An 18,995-nucleotide genomic window follows, 5' to 3' on the forward strand; every position below is an offset into this window, starting at 1 on the left:
TTTTTTGCTTTCGTGTTAAATATGAGGTGTAACATTGCACATGTTTATAGGGGTGGGCGTAATATACTGGTAACTGGCCAGAACCTGGATGTGGTCCAGCAGCCGATGATGTCCATTCGGTACGAAACCATGGTGAGGAGACGGCGATACAGTCACGTCTCGACTCGGAACATTCCCCTCGACGGTGCCATGGCCACGGTACAGCGCTCATTATGAATGTGTTGGGGGGGGGGAAAGACTGAAATTTACACTACTCTTTAGTAGGACGGTTTTATTGACTTTAACGCTTTTTTCTCGGTGTGAATAATGACCTTTATATACACACTCAGAGCCTGATGAAAGGCTCTCTGTTTAATAATGTGTTAAAATAAAGAATAGAATGAGCATTTAAGTGTGTCTTTGACCGTCACAAATATTCATCATGGACCATTATGGCCATCCGACTAACATGAGGACGTGTACAGGTTATTAAAAGCAAAGCCATTCACTGACAATCATATACTGTCAATCAGAGCAGCAATAGCCAATCGCGGGTGAGGATGAGCTTGTGTATCTGGAAGAGGGTAGCACTTTGCTCCAGCTGCATATCATGCAAATCGTGTAGATGAATAAAAATAGAGATACACGAGGTAAAATGTGACTCCAGTAAAGTAAAATTGTCCCTTTAAACTTTCACTTGAGAAAAAGCACAAATGTTTTTGCCTTCAAATGTACTTAAGTATCCAAAATACTATGATTTATTATAACTATAATGTTCATATTATCATTTTTATCACAAGACTCTTCACTTAATCACTTCAACATGAAAAGACTCAAATGTGACTCTCAGCACACTGATCTATTAATAGAATGATATTAATGACTCAAACACTGATCGATTTCTATTACAATGATCAAAACCTTCTTCAAAAACATCACGCAATTGAGGTCACGTGTGTTGTGGTGAGTCCTACAGTTTCTTCATCATTTATTCCTCTCTAAATGTTCTGCTTGCTGTTGAACTGATGCTGAACTGTATGTTGGTGATCAGTAGATACACAAAGCACCAATGTGTGTTTCACTAGATACACCACTAGACCACCACTGATGATAAAGCCAGTGTCTGTCATCTACTTAGTTTCTATCTCTTCTATTTTCCCTTAAACTTCATTGTATTTCTTCACCTTCAGTATTTAATCATCATTTCTCTCTCACAGAAAATGACCCCCTGTGTTAACGTCAGCTTGGAACAGATGACTTGTCAGAGTCCCGAAGTGCCGAAGGACTCCCGTGTCGTGAGAGTTTGGTTCGAGATGGACAACGTGCATTTGGATTTCCAGAGCATCAAAGGCACACGATTTACATACCACCCAGACCCACAGTTATACCCCCTGAACCGCGAGGACCCGACCTTACCTATCCGCTTCAAACCCGGAGGAGTGCTCGCTGTGGAGGTGAGGCTGATCAGATACACGAGAGAAGAAAAAAAAACTCCTTGCTTCAGATTAGCATTTATTATCAGTGCTTAAAATATACACAAGCATTCCTAATCCATCTCCTGTCAGGTTATATTACAGTCACTAAATTTCATTAACGCCATCAGTTGGAGAGCTTTCCTGTCACTTGCTCATTTCATCTTCAGCAGCCGCCTTCCTCCTTCCTGCTTTTACTTAATGAAATTAAAAGACTCTTTAATTAAAGAAAGGTTCTGTTCAGTCAATCTCCCGACGGGACGCCGCGTTGACGGATGCATGACTCGATCAATTGCTTTCAAGCTTTCACCGTCCACGCCATTCTTCTTCTCCTTTTTTTTTTTTTTGTTTTGTTTTATGACTTGGATTTATTTCATCCGAAGCCCCCAAAGAAACGTTCTGCATATGAACAGCAGAAAAGCCAATATGTGAGACGTAATTCGTTTTCCGAAACTGCAGTGTATATGAACTGGAAGAGAAAAAAAAACGCTCTCAGTAGAACACTTAGAGGATATTAACCATGATTAATTTGTATAATATCAATATTTAACCTCGTCATGTATTTCTAATCATGAGAGGGATGTTTAGCTGAACGTTCAGGCGCTGATTGTTCGTGCTGTTGATGTATGGCTGTGTTCTCCGCAGAAATACACCCGAGAGTTCAGTACGCTTTGAAAACCTACACACTGCTCCAGTTTACAAACATCATTTATCTCCAAGCGCATGCCTGCTTGTACTCTTCTTTTTTTATTGCTTTCTTTAATCTACAGTATGTGAATGTGAAGTACAGACAAACAGTTTAGGGACACCTGACTTGGAGGCACAGCATTTTATAGCAGGACTTCACTTCACCTACATCAGTACCTGACTTTACTAAGCACACTCTGAAATCTAGTGGAACATCTTCCCAGAAGAGTGGAGGTTATTATAACAGCAAATGTGGAATGGGGTGTAAAAAAAAAAAAGGCGAATATCAATCTTATGGTCAAATGTTTGTCCATAAAGTATATCTTTTTGTTCATGAATTTGCCATGAGTTTATGCCCATGTGGGTTTCCTCTGGGTTCTCCAGTTTTCTTCTCTCAAGTAAAAAAAATGAATTAATGATACTGGATATTGGAAAAATACCAGACACATAGTAATAATACTTAAATAAAGAATAGCAGTGACAGAAAGACGAAAATAATAACAATATTTCCATCATTTTCGACGATGATACCGTTGATCCGCCGCTCATTCACCACGACACTGAATAATGATAATGCTGATATGCTTGGTGAAAAAAAATGAACATGAATTTCATTTCCACAGCCGTTATTACAGCGACGTAACAGATATGTATTTAATCTCAGACCACATAGGAGTGTGGCTCAAATCTAATTTAAATAATATCGCTCTGAAAAAAAGGATCATAAGTATCATATTTAGCAAAAAAATAATAATGAAATTTATTTTCACCCTAAACAATGAACGTATATCATATAGCCAAATGTTTGTGGACACCTGAGTGTAAGATTCGTCTTTGCTTTTTTGAAAACCCAATTATTCATTTAGCCTCCATTTTCTGTTAGAAGATGCTCCACTCTTTTGGGAAGATGTTCCACTAGATTTTCGGGTGTGCTAATGAAAATTTGTGCTCACAAGGGGTTTAGAAAAGGAACTAATGGGGTCGGTAGGGTGAGAAGGCCTGGGGTGCAGTCAGAGGGAAAAATTCACGCATTGAGATCAGAGCTCTAAAGCAGGAGATCTTCCACTTCAACCCATGCAAAGCATATCTTGTCATGCTAGAACAGGTTTGGGTTTCCCATTCCAAGTAAAGGTAAAATGTAATGTTACTACATCTAAACACGTCCTATACGATTGTGTGCCTCCAACTTTCTGCTAACAGTTTAGAGAAGAACCGCATAGAGATGGAAAAATCAGGTGTTCCAATACTTTTGTCCATCTAGTGCAGTGTATCTTCACTTTGACATGCATTATTCTATTGTGCAGGGAAAAGGTCTAACCCTGGCTATGACGAAAGATGAGGTGGTGGCTTCGCTCGGAGACAAGATATGTGATGTGAAGACTCTGGATGACACTCACCTGTACTGTGAACCTCCAGAGGAGCAACCACTCAGCTTAGACCAAGAAAACCTACCCAGGCTAAAGGTCAGTGCGATAAACCTAGATAGTAGACCACATAATGTTCCTCCTAGTTATGGTGTTTTAGTGTCCATATTTGCAGTGGTGGGCGTGGCCATGTTGGCCATTGCTCAGATAAGTGAATGGTGCCTAATGATCATGTTATGCACAGCGTTTGTAAAGGTTTTTAAATACTGACCGTGCATGCTTTGTTTGTTATTACATGTTAATAATCTGTGCATATAATCTGTACCACCAAAAGTTTGCGGACACCCGAATTCCTTCCATTTACCCTTATAATAAGCACCACTCTTCTGGGAAGATGTTCCATCAGATTTTGTGTAGATTTGTGCTCATTCAGCCACAAGAATATGCGTGAGTTTGGAACTGATGCAGGTGAGGTGAGGATGCCTGGGGGTGCAGTCAGTATGATAAATAGGGTTGAGGTCACATCTCTATAGCAGGAGATTTTCCACTCCAAACCATGTAAAGCATATCTTCTCTTCATGCTCCTGTGGGCGACTCAGATTGACAAACGGAGGCTCGTTATGCGTATTCACACCGATCGCAGACACGACCTCTGAACTACAGACAACACGGCAGAGAAAGCTGACTGATATCCTAGCATATGATGCCACAGCATGCCTAAAAGAACCAGTGGCTAGTAAGTGAATTTTGAACGAAATCCAAATCCTTTCAGTAAATCCATAATAATGTGCCTTGGCAGGCAGTGTGCTCGCAAAAATGGCCTCTTTGGTCATTGAACATAATAAGTATCTGAAAGCACTGCCTGTGCAATGCCTCCACAGTTGTTAGTGCCCAAAATAACAGCAGCTTTTTACAGTCGTTAAATAGCATGTGCAGTCACCAAGTCACTATAATTACCATCAGCCTTGATAAATGGGTGGTTCGTTGCAATAATCTCTGCCTGGTATTTTGCACTCGTGTAAATGCATATGCATCGAGGAAATGACCTCCTCTTTGATCTTAATGGGCACTAAAAGCCACTTTAATCTGTTTAGTCAATTGAGATAGTTTTTAATGCAAGAAAAAGCAGCAGTTGCACATAAACCTCAGCCAATAGGGTCACGTGTAAATTACAAAAAAATGAGGTTTTTGTAATTTATTATTATTATTTTTTCTTTAAATGCCTAGATCAGGCAGTTTTATTGAGCCAGAATAAAGCAAAACTTGTATTTTCTAAATTTGGACTTTGGAGTCCAGCAGGTTCATGACTTCCTGCATCCGCATGGAAATCGAAACCTCCTGCTTGTGTGGGTTTTTGTTGCATCCCATTTTGCAGACCTCTGGTTTCGACCTGGTGCACTGTAAACCTTTATTGCAAGCTTTCTGAAACACATTTTGCAACTAGTTACATAATTTTGCAAGATAGAATCGTAATTTTTGCAATTCTTTTTATATTTAGGAATGGGGTTGCGAAGCTGCGGTAAATTTCCAGAAACTTTCCATGGGGAAACTTTCCAACATCATCTGGGGAATTTTGGAAATTTTACAAGTTGGAAAAGGAATTTGGTGTAATTTTCAGTAGCATCTTTTGTAATTTATACATAACTCTAATTCATACAGGCTCAATATTTAACGTTGTAGTTTACCGTTTATGACCGAAAGGCCATACGTTTAAATCCCAGCATTACCAAGCTGCCACTCCTGGATTTCTGAACATGGGCCTGAACCTTCCTACTCATTCGTATAAATTTAAAGCGAAGAAGGCAGCTGGTATCCGTTACCCTGTTAATTCAGGCACAAATCCCCAAAATGATATTGCTTGTTGCCTGACGACATCAAGTGTGTGACGTCTTTTAACGTGAAAATTAAGCTTTAGTAGGTTAACTCTAATTCCAAGTGTTTAAGAATAAAATGAGGGATAATTAGTAGCCTATTTATTGCAGTGAAATAAACAATCATGCGATAAAACAGCAAATTATGCAGGATTGCATCAACTGCGAGGACTATTTGTACAGAATCCGTTTAGAACACATTATTTGTTTGTTCCGAATAATAATGTATTCATATTCACATCCCTGTTGTGTGTGTTTGTCTCTTAGGTGCTAATGGGGCGTTTGGTGTTTAATCTGGGCACAGTGGAATATGATATGGGCACTCACACCCCCGTGCCCCTGGAGGCTCAGGTCGGATTGGCAGCTGGAGCAGCTGTGGTGGTGCTCATCGTCCTCGTCATCATCCTTATGTACAGGTACAGCCTTTTATCCATAAATACGTGTTCACATGTTTCTTTCCAATTTTGGGATTTCCTTGCTACATTATATGGATGAAAGTATGTGGACACCTGAGCAAAAGATTGGAATGTGCTTCTTTTTGAACATCCTATTCCACATTTAGCCCTCGTTTCTGTTATAATAAGATCCACTCTTCTGGGACTAGATTTTGTGGAGATTCGTGCACAAGGAGCAGAGTGCAATCCATATAGTGTATAAAAATGAAGGACTTAAAATCTCGGTTTATGTATGCACGCTTGTCTTTCGTTCTTGTGTTTATGTGTATTGTGCTATGACAGTGGTGATGAATGCTCTGTGTGTACAGGAGAAAGAGTAAACAAGCCATGCGAGACTACAAGAAGGTTCTGGTCCAGCTGGAAACTCTAGAGATTAATGTTGGAGACCAGTGCAGGAAAGAGTTCACAGGTGTGTTTGTGTTTGTATTTTTAATACAAAACTTCCCTCCAACACACACACACACACACACACACAGACACACACAGACACACACACGCACACACACACACACATACACATACACACACAGACACACACACACACACACACACACACACACACACACATACGCACACACACGGAGACACACTTTCTATTTGTTCAGAAGGATTAATGGAGAATTAATTGAATGTCTTGTCTCATTTAAACTCAGATCTCATGACTGAGATGATGGATCTAAGTAGCGACGTCGGTGGTCCAGGCATACCGTTTCTGGACTACCGCACGTATGCGGAGCGTATTTTCTTTCCCGGGCAGAGAGGGGCGCCACTGAGCCAGAACCTGGACCTGCCAGAATCACGTCGGCAGACGGTGGAGCAAGGCCTGGGCCAACTCAACATCCTGCTCAGCAACAAACTCTTCCTCACTCGAGTTAGTTCAACACATATTTGCTTTATCATTCAACTTTATTTTTTTATTTATTTTATTTAGAATTCTTACTGATCCCACAGGGAAATTGTTATTTCTTCGCATATCCAAGCGATGTAGGAAGCTATGGTCAGAGCATAGCGTCAGAGATGTTACAGTGCTACTGGAGCACAAAGGGGTTAAGGGCTTTGCTCAAGGGCTCCAAGAGTGGCAGTTTGGTAATACCGGGCTTGAACCCCCAAGCGTTTAGGCTTGTTTTATATCCAGTAGTGGGCGCTGTAGCTATAGTAATTATCTGTTTATAAAATATGTGTTATATCATACAGCATTTTGTGTCCTAAATACAAAGATGGCGAAAGTCCTTTACTCTAGTAGAAGTACAGATATTTGATTTAAAAGACCTGGATACATTTTAATGAATGTATCCAGGCAAAACAACCACCATATAGAGCACAAGTAGAGAAAAGATGATGATGATCAGGTGATCAGGAACGTCTCTGTTCTCAGTCATGTTTACATCACTGACTCCCTCTGTCTCATCCACGTTAACCCCAGACTTCTTGTTGCCTTCTGCCTCGCTTGTTGTTATCTTTGTAAAATAGTCTACTGTGTGAGAGCCAGGATATGATACACCAGTGGTAAAAATCCCTACAATGACAGGAAACAAGTTGATGAGCCAAAAATAGTGCACAATGAGAAGAAAAAATATTGATCACCAAATACATTTTTCAAAATAGGCTCTTTACTTTAATCTAAGAATTAGAAAGTACAGATATTTGTGTAAATATGTAAATATTTGTGTAAACGTGAAAGTAAAAAGTGGTCCGGAAAAAGAATAATAAAGTAAATTACTGATTACAGAACAATCTACTTAAGTACAGTCACCTCTGTCTGAGTATGATGATCCCCAGTGAATCCAATGAAGCCATTCAAGACCAAGAATGCTCAATGAGAGTCAAATCAACTGCAAAGCAAACTGTTCCCACGAAGTTGAAAGCACACAATTGTATTGGACGTACTTGCATAAAATTTTCTCTAGTAGACCCAAAGTGCACAAAGCCGTTTGCATTAAAATATGCCTTCTACGGTTTGGAGTGAAAGCGCTCCTGTTATAGTGCTCTGACCTCAACCCTACTGAAATGAATTTTTTATGCTGACTGCACACCAGGCCTCTTCACCTTCCCTACATCAGTACCTGACTTTATAAACACCCATCCTTCTAGCTGAATGAGCGCACATCTCCACAAAATCTAGTGGAACATCTTCTCATCTTCTCAAAAGACTGAAGCTTATTATTACAACTGTTTGGGGACGAACAACATATAAGTAGACAGTAAATTCAGCGGCGTCCAGGCCGATGCTACATTGCCGCCCTTTGACAGAGTATACTCTCTGCTACTTGATACTGATGTTTTAAAAATAGTAATTTATCCTGGTAGAGAAAAGGCCTGGGATGTAACTATTTCCTACAGAGGCAGAACTTACATGACTTCACCCTGAAGAGTTAAAAAGCATAATACAGTACAGCTGTGTTATTACAGTGCTATATGTCTGTACTATTACTGATAAAACTGCCTCAAAATGAAAACACTGCCTTAGTGCTTCATGCATTTTAAATATTTTGTTCACAATATTGAACCCAGCGTTGTGTGTGTGTGTGTGTGTGTGTGTGTGTGTGTGTGGGTGTTATGAGTGTGGATTTTATTTATGATACACCAACAAATTGTGTTATTTTTTTATCATCGTGTTAAAGCATACTGTTATTATAAAGCAGACAAGAGACTGGTTTCTCCAAACTATAAAGGGAGGTCTTCATCAGCATCGATATTTTCGGTCATGTTAAGGCGGGACAAATCAATTTAAAAAAAAAAAAAGGAAAAAAACGGGCTTTTACTTGTTAAATATACATTACAGGACAGTGAAATTCTTCCTTCACATATCAGAGCACAGGGTCAGTCATGCTACAGAGCAAAGAGGGTTAAGGGCCTTGCTCGAGGGCCCAACAGTGGCACCCTGGCAGTCCTGGGACTCTGACCAGTAACCTCTCATTTTTTAGATTTCCCATTCTAGGCATTTAATGCTTTGAGAATAGCCAAATAAATTCTCCTTAAGTGGTTTAAAACCTGTTTGGATTTTTTTTGTAGTTCATCCACACCCTGGAGGAGCAGCAGAACTTCTCCCAGCGGGATCGCGGCTACGTGGCCTCCCTGCTCACCATGGCGCTCCACGATAAGCTGGAGTACTTCACTGACGTCATGAAGACATTGTTGGGGGATCTGGTGCAGCAGTACGTGGCCAAAAATCCCAAACTGATGCTGCGCAGGTACGACCCAACCACATTTTTTAGTTTTCTCCTTTTTGCTCCCAGTTCAGATAGTAAATAGATTTAATATGAATCAATGCTTTCTTGCAGGACTGAGACAGTGGTGGAGAAAATGCTCACTAACTGGATGTCCATCTGTCTCTATTCATTCCTGAAGGTACGCAGTAACCCTTTATAACGAAGTCCATGCATAGGAAACACTGTAGTGCTGTGTGTTGCTTGCTTACAAAAAGTTTGCATACCCTCAGGACAAATATTCATAGCACTGACAGACATTTTGGGATTTCTCATCATTATACATGAGCAACAGACATGTTAAACGTGTGTGTTTGGAATAGTACAGTTCAACAGATTCTGTATAATAGTGTCTCTAGAGAGTGTGTACGATGCATCCGTGTTCCATCCCTGGTGTATTCACGTTTAGTGTTCCTTGGATAGACTGATCAAAATAAAACATAATTACTAAAGAGGAAACAAGTGTTTGGATGACTGAGGGGTTGGAAAATGGTCTTCTCATCTATAAATGTATCATTATTACTATTCATTTATCTTATGATTTAGGTTTTTTTTTTTTTCATACTGACAAACCTTTTTTTCACCAGAATATTTTTCAACTCCTTTGTTTGTAGGAGGTGGCAGGGGAGCCTCTTTACATGCTGTACAGAGCGATCAAGTACCAAGTGGACAAAGGCCCCGTGGACGCAGTGACGGGTAAAGCAAAGCGGACCCTTAATGACAGCCATCTACTCCGAGAGGATATAGACTACTGCTCCATAGTAAGTGTCTCTTTTCTCTTTCCATCTCTCTCTCTCTCGCTCTCTCAGGCTTTCTTGCTCTCTTCCATAAGCAGATGGAGAGACACTTGAGTGACAGCTGACACAGAACATCTCTATTAGTGTCGCTCTTGTTCCGTCTTTCTTGCGCTCTGCCTCTCTCCGTCCCATTTCACTCTAATCTCAGACGTTTATTGCACGTTCTAGTGTCTCTGTCTCCGTCCTGATACAATTGTCTCCCTTAATGCTTAAAACAATGGCCGTGTCTGAATGTATAGAATGAGTCTAGGAAGAAAAGAGATAACAGACGATTCTCTCCACGCATTTAACCATTGCATATGGGCTGGCTTTTTCAAGAGCGTCTGGGCTACAGAGATACTGGAGAATATTCATCTGTTATTTTATACTTTATTTTATTCCCTATTTTAGATTCTTTCACTATCTTTCCCTGATACTTAACGTTTTTTTTTTTCATGATTGAACCCATTCACAAGGGTTGCAAACACTTCCTGGAAGTATCACAGCTGAAAATCTGCACCTGTCGTTTTATTATAGCTTTAATAACAGACAAATTGAATATGATATAAAACATTACAAATCAAATAAACGCTAATTGCTAATTTTAAAGAAAATGCGAATGGTTATTGACGATGCAAAACATGTGACTTTACTCGGTCAGACAAACGGTTTGATACATCACATGTCTATGCTCACTGTTATTTCCTGTGTGAGTGGGGTCAACGATGTCACGTAATGTAACGTGATGTCACTCTATTACCAAGCAATCACCTCTGTAGTATAGTCTCCTGAAAGCAACTCTCCACAGCATGCTGAATCTTTTGATCTGTATATGTGTCCTGTTATTTTCTCTGTGGGTGGGGTCAACGATGTCACATGACTTCACTCTATCACCAAGCAATCTGTGTGTGTGAGTGTTTCGATATGTAGATGTTTTTTTGTAAGTATTGCATATAGATGTCACATGGCGGCAGTGTTGATATGTTGCATGGCCACATGTTGGGATTCCGTTAATTGGTTAATTGGTGTTAATTCCGGTTAATTGGTGCATGCAAGCGCTACCAACTAGACAACTTGTATTAATAAATTTTGCGACTAGATAAGTAGTTAAGATGTTGGACTTCTGATTAGAAGCTCAAGAGTTCACCGCCACTATGCTCAATTATATGAGTGAGATCATTGTAAGACGCACACTGTAGGTGCAAAAGTATTGGGACACCTTTGAAGAGTCGTGAGGAGTTTTTCCCAGCTTTATTTGGTTCTTCCCTTTTCGGGCTGGAGTGAAACCTCTTGAGTGCCCTGCTATAGAGCTCTGATCTCTACCTTATGGAATACCTGAGTACATGAGAGCCCGACTTTAACACGTCTTTAACAAGTGTTCTACAAAATCTAATAGACCACCTTCTCAGAAGGGTGGAGGTTATTATAAAAGCATAATGGGGATTAAATGTGAAATGGAAAGTGTAAACAAATAGCACATAAATATCCTATGTTAGGTGTCCACATACTTTTGTCCATAAAGTGTGTGTGTGTGTGTGTGTGTATAAATAAGAGATTTGGCTTTTCCTCATCATATATATGCTATTGTGTTTCTTCAGACTCTGACAGTGCTGGTAAAGAGCGGAGTAGAAGTCCAACCCTGTCCTGTTAAGGTTCTGGATATTGACACAATCACACAGGTGAAAGACAAGATTCTGGACCAGATCTACAAAGGAGCTCCCTTTTCGCAGAGGCCTTCAGCCGATTCTCTGGACCTCGGTACAACATAATCCATAATTTCATTGTTTATTATCCCACTTGTTCGTTTATTTCTCTGCAGGCTGATTGGCTGACCATAATGTAGGAGATGAACACTTTCACTTGTGTTTCACGTTAACAGAGTGGCGATCGGGGCAAGCAGGTCACCTGACCCTGTCCGATGATGATGTCACAGGCATAGTGCAAGGTCACTGGAAGCGACTGAATACTTTGCAACATTATAAGGTGCGTCACATCTCACGTTACTCCTAACGTCTGTTTAAAAGGGTGTAATTATGGGTTGTACAGAGCTTTTTCTTTTTAGAATCCCATTAAATAAAAAGAAAATCTCCACTAATTATGGCGGGGTTTTTTTTTCTGCACCTCCTCAAGTGAAAAGAAATGCAAGTTGAATTAAATTGGGTTTACGATCAATAATCCAGTCCAGCATTGCATTGGATTTTTTTGTAAAGACATGGCATCAAGTCCGCTAGGAAATTTGCCAGCTTCTGTTTTCCTTCACTATTAATTATACTTAGAAAAGCTCATTCACCACCTTTAGGAAATTTTCCCTGGTGCTACAGGCAGAGTCATTCTTGTATTCTGTTGTGTCTGATCTTATCTGATGCTCCCATTCAATCTCTCTCATATCCTCAGGTGCCAGACGGAGCCACGGTGGCTCTCATCCCTCGCTCAAGTGGAGGTGTCACGGGCATTAATCAGATCTTCCAAACTGGAGAAAGTAAGCTTCGGGGCAAATAAAAATAAATAAATAAATAAATAAATAAATCATGATGGCTGCTCTGTTCCAGTCCTGCATGGCTGCAAAGCTGCTAAATTATAAACATAGAAGCTGTATCAGCTGCAGGGTGCGATTCGCTGGGAGATAGAAAAAGTATTCTCCCATGTCCTTGAGTTCACATTTTTCTCTATCATGAAGTAAAACTGGCAGCTTTGGGTGGTCTATCAATATATGCTGATAATAAGTAGCAAAATTGGAGTAAATGTGATGTAAATTACTAAATTGATGATCATAGTATCAAGAAATCGAGTGTAGAAAAAGTGGAGGTACAATTTATGGACAAAAGTGTGTGGAGACTCAGACAAAGGCTTTTTTTTGAAGGTCTCATTCCATATTAAGTCCCTATTTGCTTTTATAATAATATTTAATATTATAAGAGCACTATGGATTCTTTAGCCTTTTATGTCCAGCTTCAAGTATTTATCTTAAAAGGAGAAAATCCTGAAAATTCCACATATCAAGAGAGTGAATGTATGAAGATTTGAAGAAATAAAGACATTTGTTAAAGTATGCTGAAATAATTAGAACAGTTAAGTAGATGTAAAACACACACACACACACACACACACACACACTTATATACACATCTGTATTGCCCAAAATCTGGTCTAACATATGTAAACTATTTAATAAAATTTCTCCATTTATTTAATTTTATTCAGTCCATTTAATTTGTGTCAATTTAATTGATTATTCAATTTGATCAATATAATAAAAAAGGTGTATTGCATTCATGGCATTGTGGGTAATATGGGAAAATGTTCTAGACCATCATGTTGCTAAAAGTAGTTTAAAATAAAATCTAATATTTTAGATGCAAAATCACACAATGATATTAATATAAAAGTTATTCAAGGCGTGTTTTTCCTTCAGAGCAGTATAAAGGGAAAGCTCATACGTCATCTACATACTCCTTTCAGCCTGTTCGCTCAGCTCTTTTTTTTTCGGTTGTTATAGAGACACCCATGTTAGAGGGGGAGGAAGATGAGGGTCTCCGTCTGTGGCACCTGGTGAAGCCGAGCGAGGATCCTGAAATCCCAAAACACAGAAAGAGCAGCATGAGAGAGCGAGAGCGTGCCAAAGCCATCCCCGAGATCTATCTCACAAGGCTGCTCTCCATGAAGGTAGTTTTACTGTTTATAATAAAATTGATACATCACCGTTTATTTCTTCATACCGTGGAAATCGGCATTTTGCAAAGAATGCTGTTACATGCTTTCAACTGCAGAGGTCTCAATCTGGCAACCTGCAGATTTTAAATATGCAGAGCGCATGCTGGGACGTAATCGCATTACACGTTATGTGATTCCATGATGACGTCACATGATTTTACTGGTTTTACTGGTACTTTTTTCTAGCAGCAAAAGTCCAGTCCGACTACTTTTCTCTCCAATTATTATTATTATTATTATTATTATTATTATTATTATTATTGCTACCCATCATTAAAGCAATTAACTCGTAATTAGGTTTGCAGTCTGTCTATGAATCAATGCGTTAAACTCACCCAGGATCTCCACCATTGTTCGTCAAGCATCATTTGTTTTTATTTTACATCCAGCGAGGTTTTGACGTGATAAATCGCAGCAATCCTTTTTCTCTCCTTCGTCTCGAATGTGAAAAGATGTTCTCCTTAATTCATAATTGTAAAATGGGTCGCAGTTGGAGAAAAAAACGAGGCATCCTGAACCCCGCCGTCCCACTCGGCACATCGCTCCGCTTCTCATTTGTGTGAAGATGCTGGATTTGGCGATCATGCTGTTCATAGCTGGAACAAACTTGCGAAAGAACAGAGATTCATTTATTAAGTCAGTTTTCATCAGACGAGCACTCAGGGCAACCGCACTGCGCATTTTAATTGGGTTTACTGTCTAACTTCCTCTGTAGCGCACCGTTTTCTTTTATTTCTGTTTTTCCAACTTCTGCACAAATTATTGTTACATTTTAATTGCGCTTTGCGTTTATTCTTTTTTGATCTCCACCTCTGTTCAGCTTGAACGATTCACCAGTTACTACAGGTGCTGTTGCTTTAAATCTGCACATCTCCGGGAAACGAATAGATTTCCTAACACTCTGTCACATGGCCTTACATCACTCAGTATTCCTGCCAGTGTCACTATCAGTTTATTCGCTGCTGCATTGCAGTATTCATTCTTATTCTGCTTTGTGTCTGTGTGTGTTCAGGGAACTCTGCAGAAGTTTGTGGACGACGTGTTCGTAGCTATCCTGAGCACCAAGCGGCCACCACCGATTGCCGTCAGGTTTTTTTTCGACTTCTTGGATGACATGGCTGAGAAGCACGGCATCGACGACCCAGAGACAGTACACATATGGAAAACAAACAGGTGTATATACTGGAATAACCATTTTAATTAGGCATTTCCGTGCAACCCAGTGTATCCATACACTATATGGACAAAGGTATTGGGACACCTGCCTTTCCAGCCATGTGTGATTCTTCCTAAAACTGTTAGCATGAAGCTGGAGGCACAGGTCTTTAAATATTTCCTTCATTTGAACTTGAAGACCTGCTCCAGCATAGGTTTGTGGACACCTGACAATAATATTGGTGTATGCTTTTTGGGGTTTTTTTTTTTTAAACATCCTATTCCATATTTATTGGAATAGGATTTGTGCTTCCAAAAGTTGGAGTTTATTCAGCCGGTAAGAAAAGTCCGGTACTGATGTAGGTGAGGTGAGGAGTCCTGGGGTGCAGTCAGCATTAAAAAATAATCCCAAAAGGTTTCAGTAGGGTGAGTGTTCAGATCTGCTATAGCTTGAAATCTTACACTCCACACCACGTAGAGTAGATCTTCATGGAGCTGGCTTTGTCCTCCTAGTTCAAGTGAACGGAAAATTTCATGATATCAGCAAGACATCCGATACATTTGTTTGCCTCAAAAGACGGGGTTTGAGGAAGAAGCACATATGGCTGGAAAACACGTGTCCCAATTTTGTTCATATTTTGTTGCTTTCAGCATCACTAAGAAAAGTCTTTAAGAAAATGTCCACTTGAAAGTGTATTTTCTCAGTGTGTAGCGTTCAGTGTGTGTGTGACACATTATTCCCTTATTATATGTACAAAAACTTTCCTCTGTATAACCTCCAGCTTACCTCTACGTTTCTGGGTGAACATCCTGAAGAACCCTCCGTTTGTTTTTGACGTGCAAGTAACGGACAGCATCGACGCCATCTTGTCCGTCATCGCTCAGACGTTTATCGATTCCTGCACCACCTCGGAGCACAAAGTGGGACGGGTCAGTACGCTAACGAACCACTGAATTGCTGAGTCGATGCTCATTAACCTGTTTCTTCGCTGACCTCTAGTGGACCACTAGGCTCGATGTGCATGCCCATGCTTTCGTGAACGTTTGAGGTTAAAGTGTGCTCTGTTTTGTCGTGGTTTAGGATTCCCCTGTGAACAAGCTGCTGTATGCTCGAGAAATCCCTCGATACAAGCAGCTAGTGGAGAGGTGAGTCTTTTACAGCAGGCACAAGCACACTGCTTTCCAGAATTCAAACATCCAGAGATCAATAACACGTTAACCTCTGTGGTGTGTTTGTGCTGCAGGTACTACAATGACATTCACAGTGCTGCATCAGGATGCTATCAGGAGATGAACTCCATGCTCACTGAGTTATCCGGGGTGAGTTATGAGACCACCAAATTACAGCAGGTTACAATTTCAATTTAAACTCGAGATGAACACAATTTATGTTGTACACGAAATAAACAAAAATATGTGGTCACCCCAGTCCACATTTAGTTCCTATTTGCAATTTTAATAACCTCAAGTAGATGTTCCACTAGATTTTCCTCTAACATATTAATTAATTAAAGAACACAATTTTTCTAACTATATAAGGTTACAATTTGTTAAAAAAAAAAGTTATCATTATAGCAGCTATAAACAAATTACTGAAATAATAAATAAAAACAGTTACGAAACTCTGACACTGGAGACTCCTTCCTTCTTACAAAAAAAAGTCTCTTTCAAATCTGTTTACATGATGCATCCGAGTTGTTACTATGGAAACATCACCAAATTGATATAAATTTCACAGCCGGAACTATCAATCAACCAATCAGAAATGAGAATTCCTCAGCGCTGATGTGTTGCTTTTGTGTGATTTTAGAGCTTTGCTTCAGAGATGAACAGCCTGGTGGCTCTGCACGAGCTTTATAAGTACATCAACAAATATTATGACCAGGTCAGTGATCAAGATCAAGATATGCGTATTTCATTTTCATATTTATAAAATATATTTATTGTGTGTACCTGTTTGCTTGTGTGCAGATCATCATTGCTTTAGAGGAAGATCACGCGAGCCAGAAATTTCAACTAGCATACCGGCTGCAGCAGGTCGCCGCCCTGGTGGAGAACAAAGTCACTGATCTGTGAACCTAGATGAGAGGAGTGGAAAGGAGTGTTTGACCAGCTAGGGAAAAATTTCCAAGAGCCAGCTCAGCACTGTGTGTAATCCAGTCGAGCTGAGAAACCCAGTCCCCCTCCTCAACACCACCTTCGCCTGCACCCCTACTTCCTGCTTCAGCCTTCAGGAAGGTCTTAAGGAAAGAGAATGAGTACGGCTGAAGCGTCAGCTGACTGAAAGCGTGAGATAACAAGAAAAAAAGCACACATAGCCATTTTTATCTGCTAAGCACATTGAACTCTTTTGTACTAACGTTTTCACAATATTCAGTGTCCGATGCGTGAACGTAGACGTATGACCGTGTGTATGCTCAGCATTTTTTGCTATTTTTTTGCTTCGAGTCAGAATCAGAATGCCGACTCTGCGTAGCTTCGTGTAACGTACGATTCCCGTGATTGCTTGTGAGTTTTAATTGCTTTTTTTTTTCTTTTTTTTTTTAACATATATTTATTAATATCAATATAATTCAATTTACATTATAAACCACAAGCACAAGTGCCAAGTCTAAGAGAGCAGGTTTTTATTTTACAGCACAAGGTGTGTGTGTGTGTGTGTCAGAAAGCAGCTGTGTTTGTGTAGATATATGAGAGGGTATGTCATGTATTTTTCCTTTCTTTTATTGGACGATTTTAACCTACTACATTTGGAGGATGGGTCAGGATGATTGCACTGGAACGGGGATCAGATTAAATAAATATCGTATAGTTTTTAATATATTAAACACAGGTAATAAAACAGCAGCGTGATACTCTCTAGGGACAAAAGTATGTGGACACCTGAGCATAAGAATAATCTCCACTCTTCTGGGAAGACGTTCCATTTTGTGGAGATTTGTGCTCATTTAGGAAGGACTTACTTACGCAATAGTAAAGTCAGGTACCCATGTAGGTGAGGTGAGGAGGCTTGGGGTGCAGTCAGCCTGAAAGATTCATTCACATTAAATAGGGTTCAGGGCAGAGATCTGTAGCAGGAGATCTTCCACTCCAAACCCATATCTTTATGGAGCTGGCTTTGTGCACAGGGGTATTGTCATGCCTGAGGAACAGGTTCGTGTCTCGTAGTTCAAGTGAAAGAGGGAAATTCCATCCTCCTGCATCCAAAGACGTTTAAAACATTTGTGTTTGGGGGAGGAACCGCACATTTCTGGAAAAGTCGGGTGTCCCAATACTTTTGGCCACACATCGTCGTTAAGCACTTACAAAATGATTAAACATACTGTAGATGGATCGTTTGATTTAAATGATAATCATTTTGGATAAATGATCTGATCGTCTGTTTATGCCTGAAATTTTGCGTATTGAACGTGGCTCAAAAAAAAATTTCTATATGTTAGAATTTGCTTCTGTCTTTCAATAAAAAGATCGAACTAATTTCCCTGACTGAACGCTCATACGGAACTTAGATTTAATGCGAAGAAACGATTTTGTGGGAGGGGCATCGAAGCGTTCGTAGACGAGTGGGCGGAGCCGCTAGACGCAGATGGTGCGGAGTAGACACTGAATAGATTAAAAAAAAGAAAAAGAAAAAAAACTAACTTATTTTTACTGTAAATAGCACTTATTTATAAAAAAGAAGAGAGGAAAAAAAAGACCAAACGTGCCTTGTTTATAACCTTTAATAACGATTACCGATTCCAGTATACAAGCTTGACGTTATTTGCCAAATAGAGAGGAGGAAAAGCGACGCAGGTTTATCGAAAACAAAAGCGCCGAACTGGACGGGTTCCGATATTCGCACCACTTCCGGATCATTTCTGTTGTCGTCGTCGTGGAGAAATGTGTTTGTCGTGTTTGGAAGATTCTGTCTCAGGATCACAGCTGCCCTTCTCGCTCATGTCAGTATTGCTAAATGCTGTACTCCAGTGTACACTGTTCTGAAGTCTTCAACCTTCAGGCGTAAAATTTTTCTTTACATTTGTTTTTTTTTGTTGTTGTTTTTTTTGTAAATATATAAACGATATCCAATTGTGTGGATGTGTGGATTTTTTTTTGGTCTTTTCTGATGCTTTATAAGTCTTTACCAGTGTGTTTCCTGATTGCTTGAATAGTGTGTGTGTGTGTGTGTGTGTGTGTGTGTGCCTTTATTCAGCCGCTCTTATGTACAGTAAAAAAAAAAAAAGAAGCTGGGCACCAAAAAAATGAAAGAAAAAAAACAAAACAAGAAACACACACCAATATGTATATACAGTCATATCAAACGAGCCAGAAATGTC

General features: G+C 39.8%; 1 protein-coding gene across 2 annotated transcripts in view; it reads left to right on the forward strand.

Moving 5' to 3' along the window:
• Positions 1–18,742, forward strand: part of plxnb3 (plexin B3) — a 106,713-nt gene extending 87,971 nt beyond the window's left edge. For both annotated transcript variants that reach the window (XM_046871173.1, XM_046871172.1), the window contains exons 17-35: positions 51–198; positions 1,197–1,433; positions 3,443–3,601; positions 5,641–5,789; positions 6,137–6,237; positions 6,482–6,699; positions 8,841–9,019; positions 9,110–9,176; positions 9,649–9,795; positions 11,409–11,568; positions 11,690–11,793; positions 12,205–12,289; positions 13,307–13,473; positions 14,534–14,694; positions 15,459–15,606; positions 15,758–15,822; positions 15,921–15,996; positions 16,487–16,561; positions 16,648–18,742. In XM_046871173.1, coding sequence (XP_046727129.1) covers positions 51–198; positions 1,197–1,433; positions 3,443–3,601; positions 5,641–5,789; positions 6,137–6,237; positions 6,482–6,699; positions 8,841–9,019; positions 9,110–9,176; positions 9,649–9,795; positions 11,409–11,568; positions 11,690–11,793; positions 12,205–12,289; positions 13,307–13,473; positions 14,534–14,694; positions 15,459–15,606; positions 15,758–15,822; positions 15,921–15,996; positions 16,487–16,561; positions 16,648–16,752 — 2,551 coding nt within the window. In that variant the 3' untranslated portion in view covers positions 16,753–18,742. The remainder of the gene's footprint in view (positions 1–50; positions 199–1,196; positions 1,434–3,442; positions 3,602–5,640; positions 5,790–6,136; positions 6,238–6,481; positions 6,700–8,840; positions 9,020–9,109; positions 9,177–9,648; positions 9,796–11,408; positions 11,569–11,689; positions 11,794–12,204; positions 12,290–13,306; positions 13,474–14,533; positions 14,695–15,458; positions 15,607–15,757; positions 15,823–15,920; positions 15,997–16,486; positions 16,562–16,647) is intronic.
• The last annotated feature ends 253 nt before the right edge of the window (positions 18,743–18,995 follow it).

Source organism: Silurus meridionalis, chromosome 17 (genome assembly GCF_014805685.1).
Source record: "Silurus meridionalis isolate SWU-2019-XX chromosome 17, ASM1480568v1, whole genome shotgun sequence".
In the NCBI taxonomy this organism is placed as follows: domain Eukaryota; kingdom Metazoa; phylum Chordata; class Actinopteri; order Siluriformes; family Siluridae; genus Silurus; species Silurus meridionalis.